Source organism: Anomaloglossus baeobatrachus, chromosome 6 (genome assembly GCF_048569485.1).
Source record: "Anomaloglossus baeobatrachus isolate aAnoBae1 chromosome 6, aAnoBae1.hap1, whole genome shotgun sequence".
Classification (NCBI taxonomy): domain Eukaryota; kingdom Metazoa; phylum Chordata; class Amphibia; order Anura; family Aromobatidae; genus Anomaloglossus; species Anomaloglossus baeobatrachus.
In genome coordinates, this window is record NC_134358.1 from 433,719,297 (window position 1) to 433,743,384 (window position 24,088).

A 24,088-nucleotide genomic window follows, 5' to 3' on the forward strand; every position below is an offset into this window, starting at 1 on the left:
AACGTTACATGATACGTTCTATCCGGCCGCCGCATTCAATTATTTTGCCGCATCCGGAAAAAAACGGATGCAACGCAAAGCCATCAGGTACAATCCGGCAACAATGCAAGTCTATGGGGGATAAACGGATGCGGTACCGGATCCGTTTTACCCGTTTTTTTCCGGATTGAACCTGATGGCAAAAAACTGATGTGTGAAAGTAGCCTTAGTCCATGTATTAATGGTTGTGTCTCCGCTTCCTCTATGTTCTAGGTTTTTTATGTGTTCCACCTTGCTTGCATGATGAAGCCTTTTGACGCACCAAGGCTGTATATTATGGAATAATTACTTGCTAAGCAGCTAAAACTATTTATGTTTAACAAAAGTAAGAGTAACACAACCATTAAGAAAAAGAAGTATATTACATAGTAGCCTACTATTAACAAAGCTATTAATGTACTTTTATGCTAAAACCCAGGCAAGATATAATAATAGATGCCAAAGAACTTCACAAATCTGCTGGAGAAATTCTTTTCTTCTGAATAGTTAATAACACCCGGAGCACAAGCGTTTTAATGAGCAAAGGGACAGTAACTCTTAATAACTGCTGCTGTCATTGTAAAATGTGCATGACACGGAAATAACAGAATAGCTGGTTGTATAGAAAATATTTATCTGATTCATGAGATTGTAAAGACAAAAGTTTTAGGACACTTACACCTACAGCTGCTTTTAAGACATCCCATTTTAAATTTTTATAGAGATGGTCCTCCCTTTGCAGTTAAAACAGCTCCTGCTCTTCTAGGAAGGCTTTTTGCAAGATTTTCAAGGCGTTTGTGGGAATTTGTGCCCCTTCATCTAGAAACAAATTTGTAAGTTTAGATAATGATGTTGGACAATAGGGCCTGGCTCACAATTTCCATTCGTATGCATCCCATAAGTGTTCAAAACCATTCCTTTAAAGGAACTCTGTCACCAGGTTTTTTCCCCCTAATCTGAGAGCAGAGATCCTGATTCCAGCGATGTGTCACTTACTGGGCTGCTTAGTGTAGTTTTGATAAAATCATTGTGTAATGCCTGATTGGAGCCACAGACTCAGACTGGCTGTAAGGGGAGTCTAGAGAAAAGCCGCTCACAAAGCAGGACCCCAAGAACTCTGCAACCCTTTAACCCCTATACAGGGGTTTGGAATTACACAGAGCCCCAGAGATCACTACCTGTGGTAGGCTGTAGTCAGTTGTCGTCAGGCAGGGTCAAAAACCAGGAGATGCTAAATAGGAACAGAATCGGCAGGCAAGGGCGTAGTGAGGAGACAAAGCAGAGGTCAAATCCGGAACTGGCAGCGAGGTACAAAAACGATAGGTAGGAGGGTAGTCAAACAAAAAGCAAAGGTCAGCGAACAGGACTCAAAATACTAACAGCACATGAACCAGGAGTACAGAACTATCTCTGGCAGTGGTCATGTGACAGGAGGGGGAATAAGAAGGGTGTGGTGTCTTCCCATTGGCTGCAGGTGAATGTTGGCAATTTCAGCTGGAAGACACACGCCACCTACAGTCAGCCAGTGGTACTGCAGGTTCCAGGGAAACCCAGCCTAGTGGATGAGCGGAACCTGTCCTCCGCAGAGCCACGGGCACCGACTCCTCTCCCATCACCAGCACTATCCATGGTGGGAACATGGCGTCGTCTGGCGATTGGAGCAGAAGTCGCAGGAGCGGACTCCGGTGGGGACGTGACACATTGTTTAATCAGCAGTAGATTGTCATTATAGGACTACGTGGCGTGCTGCCAGGTAGTCCAGCATATTCATGAACTCTGTATAACTGCTAGATCTGCAGCAGAGAAAACATTGATTTGATCAAAATTACAGCAAACTGCACAGTAACTGACACATCGCTGGAATCAGAGTCTCTGTCTCTACATTATGATGATCTCAGATGAGGGAGCAAAAACCTGGTGAATAGGGCTGGGAGGACCTGGACTGTACAAGTCCGTATCCACGCGGTTTCAAAGATGTCCGGGTGCTGGGCCCGGGATTCCGGTTGTTTGATCCGGATTCAGCACTGGGGAAATTAAAAAGAAAATAAAGAAAACAAGAATGAAGCAAGCGCTTCATACTTATCGAGGCTTTGTGTCTTGGCGGCACACTGCTTCCAGGTTGGGCATTCACTTTCTGTGCCACGCATTAGGCTCATCACATACACACAGCTTTCCCCGCCCACCCGCCCACCTGCCATCCTGTCATCTGTGATTGGTTCCAGTCAGTTGCGCCCCAAGCCTGTGACAGTGTCTGCCTGAAATCACTGGCTGACGCTGTATGTGGGTCAGTACAGAGGTATAAAAATAAATAAATAAAACAATTGGTGCAGGGTCCCCCTGGTATTCTGATACCCAGCACAGATAAAGCCCATGACTACAGGCTACCAACCTAGTCCTGCGCTTATCTTGGGTGTGTATCAAAAGAAGAGGAACCGCATGCGGCTTTTTTTTCAAGTACTTATAATTTAAAAAACTGATGTGCAGTCCCCCCAATTTTCATACCCAGCCATGATAAAGCCAGCTGGGGACTGGTATTATCAGGCTGGGAAGACCCAGCCTAAAAATATCAGCCTCCAGATGCCCGATATTGTCACATCCATTAGATGCGACAAGCCTGGCGCTTTATTGGCCTATTGGCTCTTCCCGAATGCTCTGGTGCGGTGGCAATTGGGATAATAAGGGGTTAATAACAGCCCACAGCTGCAACTAAACCCTAGATTAGTTATGGCAGGCGTCTATGACACCCGCATCACTATACTGTAAGTGAAAGTAAGTAAACACAAACACCAAAAAAAATCCTTTATTTGGAATAAAAGACAAAAAACACTTTCACCCCTTTATTAACTCCCAAACACACCTGCAGGACCAAAGTTATCCACACGAGATCCCACAGCGATTCAGCTTTGCTACATCTGAATCGCAAAGCGAGCGCCATATAATATGACTGCCGGCTGTGAGTGCAGACAGACAATGACTGAGCAACGATGACGTCACTCAGGATATTTGCGGTTACAGCAGAAGATTTTCACAGTCCTCCACCTGTAACAGCAGGTAACCCGACCTCAGGTGACCTCAGTTAAGTCAGTGACCTCACCTCAGGTAAGACCTGCATCTCCTGGCAGAAAACTGCGGGGAGTTTTTTGCCAAGAGATGTAGTTTTGGTGGTGAAAATTTTACACCATATTCCTGCACCAAATCTACAACTCCTAGCAAAAACCCGCGTTTTTTTATGTATTTTTCCCCCGCGGCTTTTTGACATAATTTTTGCCGCAGTATTCTGTCAGGAGGTTCACATTTGGTGCTGAAGTTGTCTGCACCAGATTTCAGCATCAAATTTGCACATCCTGGCAGTAAAAAAAAACCTTTTTTGCACTTATGGGCTAAGGGGTACTTTGCACACTACGACATCGCAAGCCGATGCTTGCGATGCTGAGCGCGATAGTACCCGCCCCTGTCGCAGCAGCGATATCTTGTGATCGCTGCCATAGCGAACATTATTGCTACGGCAGCTTCACATGCACTCACCTGCCCTGCGACGTCGCTCTGGCCGGCGACCCGCCTCCTTCCTAAGGGGGCGAGTCGTGCGGCGTCACAGCGACATCACACGGCAGGCGGCAAATAGAAGCGGAGGGGCGGTGATGAGCGGGACGTAAACATCACGCCCACCTTTGTCCTTCCGCATAGCCGGCGTGAGCCACGGTGACGCAGGTAAGCTGATGTTACTCGCTCCTGCGGCTTCTCACACAGCGATGTGTGCTGCCGCAGGGGAACGAGGAACAACATCGTACCGTCGCTGCCACGCAATTATGAAAATGTCGGACACTACACCGATGATATGATTACGATCCTTTTGCGCTCGTTAATCGTATCAAAAACGCTTTACACACTACGATATCAACAGCGACGCCGGATGTGCGTCACTTTCGATTTGACCCCACCGACATCGCAGCTGCGAAGTCGTAGTGTGCAAAGTACCTCTAAGGGATACAAATTTGGTGCTGAAATTTTTACACCATATTCTTGCACCCAATCTACACCTCCTGGCAAATAAAGCATCACTACCACATTATACAGCATGCGGTATTGATGCGTTTTTGGGGTTTTTTTGCCAGGAGGTGTATATTGGGTGCAGGAATATGGTGTAAAAATGTTAGCACCAAATTTGCATCCCTTGGCCCATAAATGCAAAAAAACCTTTATTCTGCCAGGAGTCGCAAATTTTCGGGCATATACGTTTTCTGTAATCTACTACGTTCGGATGTCCGCCTGCAGAAAACATATATGCCCGAAAATGGTGCAAGACAGGGCACACGCTGACTTTGTCTGCTCCAATATAGTCAATGGCACCGTCAGCGTATGTGTCCGAAACACGTTTTACGGGGGAAAGGGGTGAAAATGGCCTAAGAGACTGCGGATGTGTACCGCCCTGCGCTCGGCCACAGCCGAGCCGCTCAGATCCGGGACCCAGGGGGTGTCACGTCGCTCTGAAAGGGGGATGCTGGCGCTACTTGAGGTGTGGTGTTCGGTGGAGAGGTCCACGGCCGGGGCCGCGGTTGTTTGGGGATTAAGTTTGTGATGCCACCCACGGGTTGTGGTGAATGGATGGACACCACCGCTGCCGTTGACTAGGCTCCTGGGGACGGTGTTGCGCAGCTTGGTGTTGACCCCTCTGTGGGTAGGGGGATGATGGTCCCGGGGGCCCACGGGAGGTGCTGAGGCGGGGGAATGGATGCGTGCTGGCGTGTCAGTATGATGTAGCGCGGTGCGCGGCCCAAAGGCACTTTTGTACTCACTATTACAGACACGCTGGAGTCTCTGGTAAACTAAAGAAGATGGTGGATGGTGTCCGCAGCCGGCTGCGCTTTTCCTCTTTTCAGGTTGGTGGTTTCCGCCTTTCTCCTGCACCTCACTTTTGGTAGAAATGATGACTCCTATGCCTGAGCAACAGTAGTCCGCTCCACAGCCTTGTGTGTGCCGGTAGAGCCCGATTCCTCGCAAATGCTGGCCCGTGGGATCTCGATGCCTGGGCGGTGTTTTTCTATCCCTATGGTTGGGCTGTTGGAAAGGACCTAAAGTCCAGTCCTCAATCAGTGGATTCGACTCGGTCCAGTGGTTTCTGGGCCTTGTACTGGGTATGAGTACCCCTCCTGGTGCTCCGGTTTCCAATCAGTTCCCCGGTTCGGTACCGGTGGGCCACTACACGGTCCCGGTCCCTTACGGTTCCCCTGGCTGTAATCCCAGCTCCTGCAGATGGCCACCACCGACTACCTCCTTGCCACAGTACCAGGGCTACGACCCCGGAACCGGTCAGTGTTGACGCTGCAGACCTGACAGCTCAGGCCTGCTGCACTTGAACTTGACTACACTCCGAACTGACCAAACTCAACTCTCTAACTGTTTCCTGTCTCAGGCTCTCCGGACTCCTAGGTGGGCGTGGCCAACCACCTGGCTCCGTCCCCCTGGTGTGACCATTGAACACTGAGAGAGGTGACAAGGGTTTTGTAGGTTGGCTGCTGTCACCTTATTAAGGGGGGGGAGGTGTTTGTGTAAGGGCCTACCTGTGACTACCTAGCTAATCCAGGGCGTCATATTCACACTACTTTTCACCCTGGCTTTCTAATGCTCATCAGCTGCTGTAACATGAAAATATCTACAAGCTTACATATAGCTATGTTGATGGACAATAAAAAACACCATGGCTCATGGAAGAAGGAAGGAGAAAAAAATACACATGCAAAAGGGAACATTGTCTGGTTATGAAAGGGCTGAAAAGGAGGGAAGAGCTTAGATGCTTTGGCAGTACATCATAGAGATGGCAAAATACCCTCCTTTTCCCTCATCCTTATTTTGCCAAAGGCCATAGTTTTGCCTGATTCTAGTGATCTACATTTAGGAAAAATCAGGCAAGATATAAATTATGTCCACTAACTTTCCATGCATATTTATGAAATAATTTCTACATTTGAGGTTTTCATAGCAATCTGCCTATAAGAATGTTATTTTTCATGCATAGGTTAACAAAGCATTTCAAGTGAAAGCCGTGTTTTGCATGTTTAGGGAGAAAGAGCTGCTTAATTCAATATTCTGTCAAATTACTCCAATCATGTGAACCACTTCAGCTGCAAGAAAAGTTAAGTGACCTCTTTGGAATTACCTATATTTCTGCATTGATTGCTGGTAAAATGTGGTCTGATTACCATCCAAGTCTAAAGGGTGCATTACACGCTGCAACATCGCTACCGATATATCGTCGGGGTTACGTCGTTAGTGTCGCATATCCAGCGCCGGTAGCAACATCGCAGCATGTGACACCAAGCAGCGACGATCATCGATCGCAAAAACGTTCAAGATGGTTGATTGTTGACACATCGCTCCTTTTCATAATATCGTTGCTGGTGCTTGCCGCTGGTGGTTCGTCGTTCCTGCGGCATCACACATCGCTATGTGTGACACCGCAAGAACGATGAACATCCTTACCTGCGTCCACCGGCAATGAGGAAGGAAGGATGTGGGCGGCATGTTCCGGCCGCTCATCTCCGCTCCTGCTCTGCTATTGGATGGCTGCCATGTGACGTCGCAGTGACGTCGCTATGACGCCGAACGCACCTCCCACTTGAGGGAGGGATTGTTCGGCGGTCACAGCGACGTCGCTGACAATGTATGTGCGTGTGACGCTGCCGTATCGATAATGTTCGCTATGGCAGTGATCACAAAATGTCGCACGAACGACGGGGGCGGGTGCTATCGTGCACGACATCACTAGCAATCGCTAGTGATGTCACAGCGTGTAAAGCACCCTTTAATTATAGGCAAACACAATCTAACTGTACTCCTAACACGCAAACAGTCGTAGTGTGCATGTTTTTTATTGAGCGCAATGAAGGGAGAAAAAAAGTTAGTGAACCCTTAACCTATAGATTAGTAGCCATCACTTCCATTAAGTGTTTTCTCTAGATACAAATAAGATTTCCACAATGTTGAGGAGGAAATTTAGCCCGATACTCCCTGACAATCTTTTTTTAGTCGTTCAATGATGACGAAGTAGCGACAGACCTACTAATCAAAAGAGGAGCTAAGGATGTGTGTTATTAGTTTAGTTAGATTGTGTTTTTTAATAATTCTGACAGATACAAATCACAACACATTGTATAAGTAATCAATACAGAAATTAACGTATTTCAAAGGGTTGACTTACTTATTCTTGCACGGTATACTGTACTTTAAATCACTCTGTTCAGAATCTGTCATCAAGTACTTGAATGTCTGTTGCAGACACATGGACCCTCTATTGGGCCACATTTACACAATCATAGTTTACTGAGCATTTCATAGTTCTCAAAAAGTACATACAGGGGGTGAAATAAGTATTAAACACGTCACCAATTTTCTAAGTAAATATATTTCTAAAGGTGCTATTGATATGAATTTCTCACCATATGTCAGTGATAACCCATCCAATCCACACAGGCAAAGACATCAAACAAAAGATGTCCTTAAATTAAGTTATCTGTAATAATGAGAAATGACACAGGGAGAAAGTATTGAATACATGAAAAAACAGATGTGCAAAAAGCTATAGAAAGTCATGACACCAGGTGAAATCTATCAGTAATAAGAAAGCAATCCTGCCACTTAGTGAAAAATAATATAAGCTGGTTCAACTGATGGGCTATAAAAAGATGTCTCATTACCAAGATGCCACACAAGAAACATCTCATGATGGGAAAAAACAGTGAGCTCTTTCAAGACAGCAAAACATACTGATGGCATTGGTTACAGAATTTCTAAACTACTGAAGGCTTCAGTGAGCACTGCTGGGGTCATAATCCAGAAGTGTTATGAACTTCATTTCCTAATAAATCAGCTACAACCAGGTGGTCCCTGCAAGATTTCAGACAGAGGAGTGAAAAAAACAAAAAAGAAACAGAAAAGTTCTCCAAAAACACTCATGGAGAGCTACAGAAAGACCTGAAATCGTCAGGTACAATTTTTTCAAAGAAAACAACAAGTAATGCACTCAAGCTCCATGGCCTGTATGCACGGTCACCAAGCAAGATTCCATTGCTTAACAAAAAAGCATGCTAAACAGCACAATTAAAGTTTGCTCACCAACATTTAGAAATACTGGGAAAATATAGTCTGGTCAGATGAGGCCAAAATTGAACTCTTTGGATGCCATGATATATCTTATTTGCAAGCCAAAATGAATTGCATATCACTACAAAAACAGTATACCAACAACAAAGTTTGGAAGTGGGAACATCATGGTGTTAGGCTGTTTTTCAGCATACGGCAATGGCAAATTTCATATGAAGGAAGGATGAATGAACAAATGTACCAAGACATTCTTGATAAAAATCTGCTACCATTGACCAGGATGATGAAAATGAAACAGGGGTCGACATTTCAACAATATGATCCCAAACACACAGCCAAGGAAACTCTCAATTGGTTTCTGAGAAAGAAAATAAAGCTGCTAGAATGGCCCAGCCAATCATCTGACCTGAATCCAATAGAGAATATATGTAAGGAACTAACGTTCAGAGTTCACAGAAGAAGCCCACAAAACCTTCAGGTTATGAAGAGTGTTTGTATGGAAGAATGGGCCAAAATCACACCTGAGCAATACTTGCAACTAGTTTCTCCATACAGGAGGCATCTTGAAACTGTCATCACCAACAATGATTTTTGTACAAAGTACTAAATAAATTTCAGTACTTTTTCCCTGTTTCATTTCTCATTATTGCACATCACAAAATGTATGCACATCTATGGTTTTATTTCTTTATCTAAGTAGATTGGATTGATTTTTACTTCGAAAATTGGTGATATTTTCAATACACTGTGTGCAGAATTATTAGGCAAGTTGTATTTTAGAGGATTTTTTTTATTCTTGATCAACAACTATGTTCTCAATCAACCCAAAAGACTCATAAATATCAAAGCTTAACCTTCGTCCGGCTGAATAGGTACAATTGTAACTATTCCCTTTTTAAATTGCAATAATTTTTTTTTCGAAAAGCTGTAGAGGGCAGAAATTTCGTGACATCTTAGCAGTTTTGGTCCAGAATATATTAGCCAAATTTCAATAAAATATCTCCACCCCCTTCCAAGATAAGGGGTCGAGAAATTTTGGCAAAATTATGCAGCCTGACAAAAGTTAATATTTTTGGAAGTTGGAGTGGGGTTTTTTTTAGATTTGTCTATCTTAAGAGGATATCTGTTGTGCAGGTAACAATTACTGTGCAGAATTATTAGGCAACCTAATAAAAACCAAATATATTCCCATCTCACTTGTTTATTTTCACCAGGTAAACCAATATAACTGCACAAAATTTAGAAATAAACATTTCTGACATGCCAAAACAAAACCCCCAAAAAATTAGAAACCAATATAGCCACCTTTCTTTATGATGACACTCAACAGCCTACCATCCATAGATTCTGTCAGTTGCTTGAGCTGTTTATGATCATCATTGCATGCAGCAGCCACCACAGCCTCCCAGACAGTGTTCCGAAAGGTGTACTGTTTTCCATCCCTGTAGATCTTACATTTTATGAGGGACTACAGGTTCTCTATGGGGTTTAGATCAGGTGAACAAGGGCCATGTCATTATTTATTCATTTTTTAGATCTTTAATGGCCAGACACGCTGTGGAGTAGTTGGATACATGTGATGGAACATTGTCCTGCATGAAAATCATCTTTTTCTTGAATGATACCGACTTCTTCCTGTACCACTGCTTGAAGAAGTTGTCTTCTAGAAACTGGCAGTAGGTCTGGGAGTTGAGCTTCACTCCATCCTCAACCTAAAAAGGTCCCACAAGTTCATCTTTGATGATACCACCCCATACAAGTATCCCTCCTCCACCTTGTAGGCGTCTGAGTCGGAGTGGAGCTCCCTGGCCTTTACTGATCCAGCCTCTGGCCCATCTATCTGGCCCATCAAGAGTCACTCTCATTTCATCAGTCCATAAAACCTTTGAAAAATCAGTCTTAAGATATTTCTTGGCCCAGTCTTGACGTTTTATCTAATGTTTCTTGTTCAAAAAGTGCTCGTTTTTCAGCCTTCCTTACCTTGGCCATGTCCCTGAGTATGGCACACCTTATGCTTTTTGATACTCCAGTAACGTTGCAGCTCTAAAATATGGCCAAACTGGTGGCAAATGGCATCTTGGTAGCTTCACGCTTGATTTTCCTCAATTCATGGGCAGTTATTTTGCGTCTTTTTTGCCCAACACACTTCTTGCGACCCTGTTGGCTATTTGCCATGAAACGCTTGATTGTTCGGTGATCACGCTTCAAAAGTTTGGCAATTTCAAAACTGCTGCATCCTTCTGCAAGACACCTCACAATTTTGGACTTTTCAGAGCCCGTCAAAACTCTTCTGACCCATTTTGCCAAAGGAAAGAAAGTTGGCTAAAAATTAAGCACACCTTATATAGGGTGTTGATGTCAGTACACCACACCCCTCCTCATTACAGAGATGCACATCACCTGATTTACTTAATTGGTAGTTGGCTCTCAAGCCTATACAGCTTGGAGTAGGACATGTATAAAAATTATCATGTGATCAAAATACTCATTTGCCTAATAATTCTGCACATAGTGTAATTATTTCATATGCTGTATATTTCTAAAATTCCTCTTTAGTATGCAGCAGTAAGCCTTCCTTAAAACATATTTTTATTTAGACATTGCTAAAACCTCATTGATATTACAGCAAAGAGACAATTAATACTAATCAATTGAAGCTTAAAGGGTTATTCCCATCTCCAAGATCCCATACAAATATGTAGTAAGTTTAATAAAAAATAATATTAGCAAATACCTACAATTAAGAAATCTAGTATAGCTCTTCTAGTTTGCTTGCCTCATGTGCAGGGCATTGGAGGACCTTAGGTATCCATAGTTATGACCACTAGCAACTAACTAATTAATTAACTGTGACTATATGTATGGTGATAACCATGGATACCTAAGGTCCTGCAATGCTCTGAACATGAGATAAGTGACATAGTGAATCAGAATAACTATACTACATTTCTACTTGGAGGTATTTCCTAATATTATTATTACATCTACTACATATTGGGATGGGATCTTGGAGATGGGAATGACCCTTTAAATATAACACAATGCTTCACAAAGGTAAGAAAAGCTAAGTTTATTGTACATACCGTAATTTATCTGTCCAGGCTCATACACTAGTTTTTAGCTTGTAAAACCTCTGAATCATATTATTTGTGCCTTGCAACATATTTGTGTTTAAAAGAGGACCGTACTTTCAATACATTTTGCATAAATCAAAGTATATAAGGAACTTTGTAATACATATTATCTGAGAAGTGTGTCTTTCTCCACTTTTTTAGCCATTTCTTCCCATTGCCCCTGCCTTCTGAACTTGTCATACAGTTTATAAAAACAATTGAGGACTTTTTCAGGATAAGACTGACTGTCAGCACAGTGAGGTGTAAGGTTACAACTCCCATTAAAAAAACAGGAAGAGAAAACAGAAACATTATGAGATGCTTTCTAACAAGTCTTTTACCAAGGCTGGAGTCACATCTACACTGCTCAGTATGCAGGATAATTTCTTCCATGCTGCTGCTTCTCTCTGTGTGCTAACTAAGGAACAAAGAGCAGGAATATAATTCTGTGTGCTGTGAATAAGATACATCATAGCAGTAAGTCTCCTCCCACCAGCTCAGAGTCAATTACAAGTTAAGGGATAAAGCCTGCAGAGGAGAAAACTGGTGAAAATGCAAGATTCAAGTCATATAATGACCAAAAACAGCGTTATTCCTCATGCACACATTGGAAAGCTTATTCTCAAAAGCTGCTTGAAATTAGCATTTAACTGTCCATTTAGTAGGAATATGGTTTAACTACTTATGTTACAGTTAGGTCCAGAAATATTTGGACAGTGACACAATTTTCGCGAGTTGGGCTCTGCATGCCACCACATTGGATTTGAAATGAAACCTCTACAACAGAAAATTCAAGTGCAGATTGTAACGTTTAATTTGAAGGTTTGAACAAAAATATCTGATAGAAATTGTAGGAATTGTACACATTTCTTTACAAACACTCCACATTTTAGGAGGTCAAAAGTAATTGGACAAATAAACCAAACCCAAACAAAATATTTTTATTTTCAATATTTTGTTGCAAATCCTTTGGAGGCAATCACTGCCTTAAGTCTGGAACCCATGGACATCACCAAACGCTGGGTTTCCTCCTTCTTAATGCTTTGCCAGGCCTTTACAGCCGCAGCCTTCAGGTCTTGCTTGTTTGTGGGTCTTTCCGTCTTAAGTCTGGATTTGAGCAAGTGAAATGCATGCTCAATTGGGTTAAGATCTGGTGATTGACTTGGCCATTGCAGAATGTTCCACTTTTTTGCACTCATGAACTCCTGGGTAGCTTTGGCTGTATGCTTGGGGTCATTGTCCATCTGTACTATGAAGCACCATCCGATCAACTTTGCGGCATTTGGCTGAATCTGGGCTGAAAGTATATCCCGGTACACTTCAGAATTCATCCGGCTACTCTTGTCTGCTGTTATGTCATCAATAAACACAAGTGACCCAGTGCCATTGAAAGCCATGCATGCCCATGCCATCACGTTGCCTCCACCATGTTTTACAGAGGATGTGGTGTGCCTTGGATCATGTGCCGTTCCCTTTCTTCTCCAAACTTTTTTCTTCCCATCATTCTGGTACAGGTTGATCTTTGTCTCATCTGTCCATAGAATACTTTTCCAGAACTGAGCTGGCTTCATGAGGTGTTTTTCAGCAAATTTAACTCTGGCCTGTCTATTTTTGGAATTGATGAATGGTTTGCATCTAGATGTGAACCCTTTGTATTTACTTTCATGGAGTCTTCTCTTTACAGTTGACTTAGAGACAGGTACACCTACTTCACTGAGAGTGTTCTGGACTTCAGTTGATGTTGTGAACGGGTTCTTCTTCACCAAAGAAAGTATGCGGCGATCATCCACCACTGTTGTCATCCGTGGACGCCCAGGCCTTTTTGAGTTCCCAAGCTCGCCAGTCAATTCCTTTTTTCTCAGAATGTACCCGACTGTTGATTTTGCTACTCCAAGCATGTCTGCTATCTCTCTGATGGATTTTTTCTTTTTTTTCAGCCTCAGGATGTTCTGCTTCACCTCAATTGAGAGTTCCTTAGACCGCATGTTGTCTGGTCACAGCAACAGCTTCCAAATGCAAAACCACACACCTGTAATCAACCCCAGACCTTTTAACTACTTCATTGATTACAGGTTAACGAGGGAGATGCCTTCAGAGTTAATTGCAGCCCTTAGAGTCCCTTGTCCAATTACTTTTGGTCCCTTGAAAAAGAGGAGGCTATGCATTACAGAGCTATGATTCCTAAACCCTTTCTCCGATTTGGATGTGAAAACTCTCATATTGCAGCTGGGAGTGTGCACTTTCAGCCCATATTATATATATATAATTGTATTTCTGAACATGTTTTTGTAAACAGCTAAAATAACAAAACTTGTGTCACTGTCCAAATATTTCTGGACCTAACTGTATATGTTATATAAGCTATGGACAAATTTTCTCTTGATGTCTAGCTTTATACAATATCAAAATGTCTATAATGATGTGATCTTCTTTATTTAGCATGGCAATTAATGAGACAATATTAAAGAATAACTGTAGTTTCAAGTAATTTTTCAGAATAAGTTGTCCCGTATATATATGAGAATAAATAAATACTTTTGGTCATTATATGACTTGTATCCTGCATTTTACCAGTTTTCCTCTCTGCACACTCTATGTCTTAATTTGCCAACACCTTTAAGCTGGGGGAGAAGAGACTAGCTGCCATGCTGTCTCCCATACACAAACCGATTGCAGCACTTTATTCTCCTTATTTCTTTTTTAGCACACGCAGAAGCAGCAGTAGCATGGAGGACAATATACACTAGTAATGAGCTGTGTGGATGTTAATAGAACAACTCTGGAGTAAGGTTAAAGACTTGTTAGAAAGCTCAACACAATCTTTCTGTATTTTTCTTTGCCTGTTTCTTCCTAACTCGGAGATTGAAGTTGTCATAAACAGTAACAATGATCAAAATGATCCTCACATTTGTCACAGATATACGTAAAAACATCGGTTAAGTAAGATCTCAGATCTAGACTATTTTCTAGAAAGGGATTTAGAGAACCTTCAAAACCCCTTTGGTAATGGTAATATATTTTGTTATTGGAAATCTAACACAACACGTTAAGCTAATGGCCATGTGCACAAAATGTTTTGTCAAATTTTGTTAACAAAACCCCTTAGGTTGTAAGTTTGGTTTATCTCAGGATGACTTACCTCACAGTATTCTGTGATGATGCAAAAACTTGTATTTTCTAGGAAGCTTGAGTGAAATTTGACAATCGCAGGGTGATCTAGCTTTGACAGCAGCTGTGCTTCCAGGTTAGCTTGTACAGTTTCATTTGGGTTCAGTTCTCCTACAGCGATATCCTTTAGAACTTTTCTGTAAGAAACAATACATATTTTCAAGAATCTGATCCATATTTCACTGTATTTGTTTTAACTGTATTGGTACACAGCTTAATCCACAAACAGCTGACTAGAAAGATGAGAGGGTCATGGGGGAAAGTTATGGTTCCCATTGAAGAGATCCAGATGGTATATGGCCATTTTTTTGTAGGAAATGATTCATGGAAAAAAATGGCAAATTAGTTTTCCTACAGAAGGAAGAAAACTATCTTCAGAAGACGGGTCAAAGAAACTAAATTAGGTTAGTTTTTTTGCAAAAGAGAAGAAACAACAACTTTTTGTCATCCGTGTGCTGGACCAATTTCCATCCATTTTTGGTCCAGGTGACCATTTTTATCATAAGTATGATATCAGTTTTCGAGTTTCCAAAAAATAAAGTAAATAAAAAAGCAAATTTCATCCACCCATTAAAAAATAAACCGCACTCCGATGACAGACAGATGGCATCCATGTGGTGTCCCTTTTTTTCATGGAATTACTGATTTGAAAGGAAGTTTAATCGTTGACCAAGTTAAAAAAAAAGTTTTAATATTTCTTTTTTTTCCACATACTTGGTCCTTACAAAATATACAAAGATGTGAGCACTAGAGATGGGCGAATAGTAACTATTCGTGTTCGGCTTATGCTTACCGAATACCGAGTACTATTCCAGTATTCGTCACGACAAATAAAAATGCTCTGGTTAGAATACTCTGAACACGAATAGTTACTATTCGCCCAACCCTAGTGAGCACCCCTTAAGACTATAATATTTCTATAAGGGGACTATATTGGGTATTATCAAGTTTGTTCAGAAACATGGATACAACATGCACCTGAAAAACAAATGCCTGAATGAGAACTTAGTCTTCATGCAGACGTCCGTGTTTGTTAATGTAGGCAAAAAAATGGTACCAGTATCGTGAATGTTTTGGATCCGATTTTTATCAGTGTTTTGTCCGGGTGTCAAGTTTTACCATCAGTGACTTTAACATATGACAAAATAAAAGAATTAACGACTTACAAAGTGTCTCATATCCTTTGAGATGTCAATCACAGACAAGCACATGGATTACACTGTGATGCCATCCGTTCCGTGTGCTGTCTCTGATTTTCATGGACCGCTTGGATTGGGACTTTTTATCTAAAAAGACAAGTCTTCGTGATTTTTGCACAGACACACGGTCTGCAAGAAAACACGGACATGTGAATGGCCCAATAGACTATAATGGGTACATTTTCTATCTATGAATAACAGATGTCTGAATGAGGCCTCAAATTAAGGATTTTTAACACATCAGTAGGATTTGTGCAAAACATGAACCTGAGATAAATTCAGTTTCTAGCGATAAGGTAACAGCAGAAGCTCTCTTCATTGCTCTATTTATAAGGGTACATACACGCGATCAGGACTGCCAGCATGCTTTCTCTTCTGGAGCTACTGTCCTGTGTGGTAGAATGTACTGTCTATGTACCCAATCAGGATTGTTGACAAAGAATATTTTTACTGTGTTCTCCCACTGAAAACACTAGCATCTCAACAAGAATTAATTGATATGCTGAGGCTCAGAAAGCCATGCCACATGTTACTGTCACTCTGAATTGAGCTGAAACTCGCCGAGTGTCATGGCGGCATCAGATGCTGTTCACACTACAGATTCTGACACTCTGCACGATGGTTTCTCTGGTGTTTCTTAGTTACACAGACAGGCTCGGATGTTGACCGGGTGTGTGCTTGTTAATGATCAGGCTAGCAAGAGTTAAACTCTGCTAGCCTGCTGGTTACCTTTGGGATCACATTTTGTTGGAAACCTATCACAGTTACTCCCCGCCTTTTTAAGATGGTGGAATTTGTCTTCTCACACCGACTATAGCTTTGCTGTGTGGGTCTGTTTGCTGTTGTGTGCCAGTCCTGCTGGTGATTATATTGTGTGGTGCTTAGAGTTGTTGTGGAATCCTCTTGCCATCCTGTTGTTTCCCCCTTGTTCCTATTTTACTCCTTACCTCTTATTGTCTTATATCTTTGTGTGAGCAGGCTGTGAGATAGACTTTTGGTTTCCCCTATTTGTCTATCTCTGTTGGTTTTATCACACTTCTGTCTTGTCCCTTCCCCAGGATAGGGAGTGGGTATAAGATCAGGGCTGGCCAGGAGCAGGGTCAGGTTGGCAGCTCAGACATCCTCACATTTAGCAGTAACTCTGAGATGAGGGATAGCTAGAGTTCCCCTAGTTTGAGGGCCGATTCAGGAACCCCAGTCCCCTGCTCTCCCTATTCACCGTGACAATCAGTTTACGGAGCGTCTAAAAAAAGTAGGCAGAAGATTTCTATAAATCTCATCGACTGTGCTTGTACTTACTATGCAACATATTTTGGACACAGCAAAAACACGCCGCGTCACAACACTGCTAACAGTGATCGTGTGCACTCATACCTAATTGAAGACCAAAAACGCATGTATATATAAATATATATAATGTAGCTTTTAATAACTGACATTATAAACCAAACTTCAATTCTTGCACCAGGCCAATGATTATTGTGAAATGATGTATTAGAAATCTGTAAAGCTTGCTATAGGCTATTAAAAAGCTGACAATTTGCTATTGTGTAGATTCTATTTTCTGTAAAACAAATTGTATTTCATGTTGAATGATCCTGAAATAAATCGCAGACCTTTGTTAGAGAGTAAATGCCGTATTCAGAGGTGTACTTAAAAGTAATGTTAAATATAATTGCACAACTATTATGTAAGGCATGAATAATAAATTCATTGTAGAACTTCGGAGTACAATTGTCTTGAAGTATATAAAATAGGTCTCATTTATGAAAAGCGGTTGTGCATTGTTCTGTTATCTCTTAGACAGAAAGGAATAGCCAACGGCGTGGCTGTATGAGACACCCAGAGAGACTCCATTCTTCCCTGGTGATAAAAGGCCCTCGTTCATTTAAATATTTACAAGTCTTTTCTTCAAGTAAAATGCCTCATTTGGAAAATCACCATAAAGTAAAGGTCAATAAGAAATCAAAATAAACTATGCCGCCAGAGAAAACTGAGAAATTGCAATGCTATAGCCAGGGATTAACATAATACAGAAGACAAAAAAACTATAACATGCCGGAGATTCTGGACCAAAATGTGTAATGAAATAACATCTAATTAATAGGAATACTCTGGTATACAGCCAAAGCAAAACTAGTTTGGAAAAGATCGGCCATGTCTTTTCAGAGTGTGTCACGCTGTACCAAGGGCTGGTAAGATGTAGTACAGCGTATTCCCCACTAGGTGGCAGCAGAATAGTGAAGGAGAGTCAAAGTAACTCTATAACAGACAGGAGGCTGAAGTACAGCAGAGTAACTTCAGCAGGCAGTTCACAGGCGAACCACCAGGGGGCAATAGAGTAGTCAAGCAGTCAAGGTCTAGCCAGGAAAGTCAAGTCACTGCAAAGCGAGGATGAAAATCAGGTCAGAAAACAGAACCGAGTCGGAAGCCGGGAGATCAGGTATGCAGAGGGAAACACAAACAACAGACAGGTGCGGGAAGTCAGGGACTGGGACAAACAGATGAATGGCAAAGGGTACAGGTCAGGGCACGATAACTAGGAGTCAGATCAAACATGAAATCTCACAAGAGCCAATCACAGGCTGCAGAGCAAAACTATAACCAGCACAGGAATGCAGGTGCAGTGACCAGATATAGTGACTCCTGAAACCAGAACAAGGCTGATGGGAGTTAACCCCTGACATGACCAGGCCGGGTCGGGAAACTCTGGAGCACAGAATATGGTCCATGATCATGACAGTGTGATTGTCAGGTGACATCCACAGCAAATAGTTCAGCTCTAGGCAGTGAACTGATGGGAGGAAATGTGCTATAAGCACAAATGTGTCAATCTCCTACTCTTGCATTAACAATATTATGGACAAAATAAACCTTGGTGCCACCTTAATTTAAGGCTCCATATTTCAGAGGCTTCTATTTCTGCCTATGACATTGGGCAGGATTTACACAGAATAACCCCAGATCATTTTGGACTAGTCAATGTAAATTGTGATTTTCTATGATGGAGTAATCACCAGTCCTTGGCATATATCCACGAAGGTGATGAGGAGCTTTTGAGTAAAGCTCCTTCATTCTATCATGAATTTCTAACCCCATTACAGATCTACTTTGATGAGACTTTGTATCTTTTTATTTTTTGGATTAGGATTACATATTTTTGAGTCAGGGAAGAGGGATAGCAAGCTTTTGGAAAAGAATTTCCTAATCTGAAAAAATGCATTCAACATCTTTGGCTTTAAACTAGTAAAGTAGCACTCCATTATTTTTTCTTGTTGTTGCCACTGTTAATCAGTAATTTGTGCGTACAAAGTATATTGCCTACACAATTAGAAAAAATAAAGTGGCACTCACCATCCATAAAAGATCATAATTTATTAATATTAAAAAAACATGTGGGAACCAGCAGAGTGTGTAAGGACAAGGCTATTTTGTCTTTACACGCCATGCTGCTGTCACACTAGGTATGTGAGAGTACCAAGTAAATGGTGAAAGAAAAGGAAAACCCTTCGTCTAGGGAAGGGGGGGATGGTGACCCCTGACCAAATGTACTGCTGGCCTCTGGGGTCCCTCACTACCCTAGCTAGGTACTGCACCTATGCGCCAAGCAGGATACCTGCCATAGGATGATCCTATAACTGGGCCCTAGATAGGGAACGGATGGGATGAGCTCTTCATCAACTCCACTAAACACAAAGGAAGACACAGGGAGTACACACATGGGAAAAGCATATGAACAAATTTATCTCCAGATGCTTCAGGAAGACGATTAGCAAAGAGCAGCAATGATCCTACAGGTGAATGCAAGCCACCTGCTTGCATCCAGAGCTCGTGAAGGAACTGAATATCACCAGCACAAGTTCAGGGAAAATGAGAGTATTTAACCCCAAGGGGAAATACAGATGATTAGCAGCTGAAGGGAAGAGGAGCTCCCCATGGTCCTAAAGGGAAAAGGATGAAAACCAAGCAGAGGAAGTACCACTGAATACTAACAGCAGGAATAATAGAAAGTCAGGGAGCATTTAATATTAGAAAGTCAGGGAGCATTTTGTGCACCCAAATGCTGTGACCGTCTATTGCTGGATTCCACAGGACTGCCTGTCATCCGTGACAGCTGACTCCTGCAAGTTTTTTAATTTCTGCCAAAAAATTATGGTCTTTTATGGATGGACAGTGCCACTTCATTTTTTTTTTATTTTGTTAGGATTTTTCTACGACTTTTTGGAAGTGCAGCACCTACATCCACTTCATGAAGGGAGAATCCTACACTAGTTTACAGATATGTTTGTGAGTAGTACCGTAGTATTCTTTTTTTCTTTGGTTCTGTAGTGCATTACAATACTTACCGGTCCCCAATCTCATATCATGGGACCTCATTTGTGACATAAAGCAACCTCTGTGTGGAGCGAAGGGCACTTACTTTGTGTAACTATATGAGGCTCTCCTAGACTCGTACTGAGTCTCATAGACTTACAATGAAAAAGTGAAACCTCCGATTACAGAATACGCTGTGTAAGCCGGCAGGTGACAAATGAGATCACATGATGCCGGAGTGCACTAGAGTGACATTGGAGTAACATACAATTCTGACTACTAACAAAAGGGACAATTAAAGAAAAAACATCAGAATGCTCCTTTAAACTTACTGTACGGCTCTTGCATGAAACTGTAATATGGTCAAATGTTTGTAGCAACAAAAGGAGTTTTAGTAAAAACTGTAAAAAAAAAATCCTACAAACTTGGCAACAGTAATAACTTTAATGATGAAAACAATTTGCCAGTTAGAGATCTGCACCGATTCAGTCGTCCTTGAAATCGAATGAGAAAGGTAAAATTGAACGAATCAGCCTGCAGCCTCTTTATAATGTGTGTGTGTAAATATATTTATACAGCAATACATTTCGCAGACCAGTTTTAGGCTATGTGCGCACTAGAAAGTGCCTTTTTCTTAAGAAAAAAACGGACCCTCTTAAAGAATCCCGCACCCGCGGTAAAAAACTGCACCAAAACCTCAACGAAATTCGCTTGCGTTTTTACCGCGGTTTGCGCGGATTTACAGCGGATTTTCCGCGGGTTCATCCCTGCAGATTTTTACCATTATCTATGGCAAAAACTGCAGGTACCTGTACAAAAGAAGTGACATGCACATTAATTCTGCAGCGGAAAATCCGCGGGTAAATCCGCGGGTATAATAAAACGCAGTGTGCACACAGCATTTTTTAAAACCCATAGGTTTTGCTGGGCAATGACTGCAGCAATGTTAGACACATTTTCTGCAGCAAATCCGCGGCAAAATCTGCCATAAATCTGCAGCGTGCGCACAGGGCCTTAAGCTTCCCTCCCTAGTAAAGGGGTTTACCCACAAAATACATTTAACACAAAATAGGTGTTAAATGTCTGAACATTGGAGAATTCACTGGGACCCCCAGTAATTCCTAAAGTGGAGTTTCCAATCCCTCTTTTCCCTTCGCTATGGTTGTGATTGAAAAGAGCAGCAAAATTGAACATTCCCTTTGTCGTTCCATTCAGTATCTAAAGGACTGATGGCAATAGCTGAGGACTGCTCTTATTGTCAGTCCTACAGTGGCCACGTGCAACCAAGAGATATGGTGACCTATGTCACTCATAGGGTCCATTGTAAACAAATTTACACATTTACCATAGTTTGTTTTTCCTATAAACCGTTATATTTAAAGCAGTGTATTCTATTCTTCTACGCTCTAATTTTTTTACATGTATACTGACACAGCAAGTGAAATAAGCATTTAACACATCACCAATTTTCTAATAAATACATTTCTATAGGTGCTATTGACATGAATTTCTCACCAGATGTCAGTAACAACTCATCCACTCCAGACAGGAAAATAAATTAAACCATGGATGTTCATAAGTTTTGTGATGTGTAATAATAATGGGAAATGACACAGGGGAAAAGTATTGAACATGCTTAGTGAAATGTATTTAATACTTTGTGCAAAAGGCTTTGCTGGTGATGACAGCTTCAAGATGCATCCTGTATGGAGAAACAACTCGCATGCATTGCTCAGGTGTGATTTTGGTCCATTCTTCAACACAAACACTCTTAAAATCCTGAAGATTACTTGGGCTCCTTATTTGAATTCTGAGCTTTATTACCTTTCATACATTTTCTATTGGATTCAGGTCAGGTGATTGGTTGGGCAATTCCAGCAGCTTTATTTTATTTCTCTGAAACCAATAGAGAGTTTCCTTGGCTGTGTGTTTAGGATCATTGTCTTGCTGAAATGTCCACCCTCATTTCACCTTCATTACTGGTAGATACCAGCAGATTTTTATTAATAATGTCTCCGTACATTTGTCCATTCAACCTTCCTCCAGTCATATGAAGTTTGCAAGTGCTGCATGCGGAAAAACAGCCCCACACCATGATGCTCCTCTCTCTAAATTGCACTGTTAGTATGGTGTTTTTGGATGGATATGCAGTGCCTTTTGGTCTTCAAACAAGGTGTGTATTATGGCATCCAAAGAGTTCAATTTTGGACCCATCTGACCACACTATATTCCCCCCCGTATTTCACAGGCATATCTAAATGTTGTTCAGTAAACACGCTTGAACATGGGTTTTTTTTCAGCATTGAAGTCTTGTGTGGGGACCATGCACACAGGCCATGGAGGTTGAGTGCATTGCTTATGTTTTTTTAAAAAAACAATTGTACCTGCTGATTCCAGAACTTTCTGTAATTTTGCACAGGTGGTTCTTGACTCTTGGACAACCCATTTAATAATTATTTTCCCTCCTCTGTCTGAAATCTTGTGGGTACCAACTGGTCTTGGCTGGTTTATGGTGAAATTATGTACTTTTAACTTCCGGATTAAGGCCCCAACAGTGCTCACTGGAACCTTCAGTAGTTTAGAAATTGTTCTGTAACCAAAGCCAACAGTATGTTTTGCAACAATAAGGTTGTGAAGGTCTTGTGACAGCTCATTCGTTTTACCCATCATGAGATGTTTCTTGTGTGGCATCTTGGTAGTGAGACACCTTTTTATAGGCTATCAGCTTATCCAGCTGATATTATTTTTCACTTAATGGCAGGATTGCTTTCAAATTACTGATAGATTTCAGCTGGTGTCATGCCTTTTTATAGCTTTTTTTCTGCTCTTTTTCTTCATATGTTCAATACTTTAAAGTTAACTTAATTTAGAGACATCTATGGTTTTATTTCTTTGCCTGTGTGGATTGGATGGGTTGTTACCAACATCTGTGAGAAATTCATGTCTACAGCACCTTTAGAAATATATTTACTTATAAAATTGGTGAAGTGTTCAATACTTAATTCACCCACTGTCTATAAGAAGACACCGGAGTCACTTACTCCGGTGCAGAGGAGCGCAGTGGAGCCAGGAGCAGGAAGCAGGAGGTGTGCGGGGCCTGCACAAGCTCCAGTCATGTGACAGCCAGAGCTATTTCAGGCCCGCCCACCTTCTCCTGCAAAGTGCAGACACTGACAGACACGGCCGGAAAGTGAAGTGCTGTGTGATGGAGGCAAGTATGAACTCCCCGATCACTCCAGCACTTGTTCTGCATTCTGGATACAGTGCCGAAGCCATGGTACTGTATCCTCAATGCAGAATGCCTGCAGCATAGCCGCAGGACATTCCGCAATACATCCGCAGCATGAAAACAGACAAAGTTGTGCTGCGGATTTCTGGGAGCTCCTCCAGAATCTCCTGCGGATATATCCGCAGAACACTTTCCCTGTGGGCACATAGCCTAAAGGGAACTTTACACGCTATGATATCGCTATCGATATCGCTAGCATGCGTACTCGGCCCCATCGGTTGTGCGTCACGGGCAAATCGCTGCCCGTAGCGCACAGCCGCACAACATCGCTTACACCCGTCACACGTACTTACCTGCCTAGCGATGTCGCTGTTGCCGGCGAACCGCCTCCTTTCTAAGGGGGTGGTTCGTTCGGCGTCACAGCGGCATCACTAAGCGGCCGCCCAATTGAAGCGGAGGGTAGGAGATGAGAAGCCGAACATCCCGCCCACCTCCTTCCTTCCTCATTTTGGGCGGACGCAGGTAAGGTGAGGTTCCTCGTTCCTGCGGTGTCACACATAGCGATGTGTGCTGCCGCAGGAACGACGAACAACCTGCGTCCTGCAACAGCAACGATATTTGGGAATGGAGGAGCGTGTCAACGATTCAAGATTTTGCACGATTTTGCGACCTTTTTTGATCGCTCGTGTCACACGCAACGACATCGCTAACGAGGCCAGATGTGCGTCACGAATTCCGTGACTCCAACAACATCGATTTAGCGATGTCGCTGCGTGTAAAGCGGCCTTTACTCTAAAATTGTGAGCTTCTTTTTTTTCATATTTTTGGGTAAATTGTATGCAGCGTTAACTGGCTTTTAAAGGGGTTGCCTGATCACAATTTATTGATACCCTAGTCAGACGAAATGTTATCAATATCAGATCAATGAGGGGTCTACATCTGGCACTCCC

General features: G+C 42.1%; 1 protein-coding gene across 1 annotated transcript in view; it reads right to left on the reverse strand.

The window, feature by feature from the left end:
* Positions 1-24,088, reverse strand: part of NEK11 (NIMA related kinase 11) — a 430,667-nt gene that overhangs the window by 284,239 nt on the left and 122,340 nt on the right. Inside the window, exon 3 of the mRNA XM_075315207.1 lies at positions 14,368-14,533. Coding sequence (XP_075171322.1) covers positions 14,368-14,533 — 166 coding nt within the window. The remainder of the gene's footprint in view (positions 1-14,367; positions 14,534-24,088) is intronic.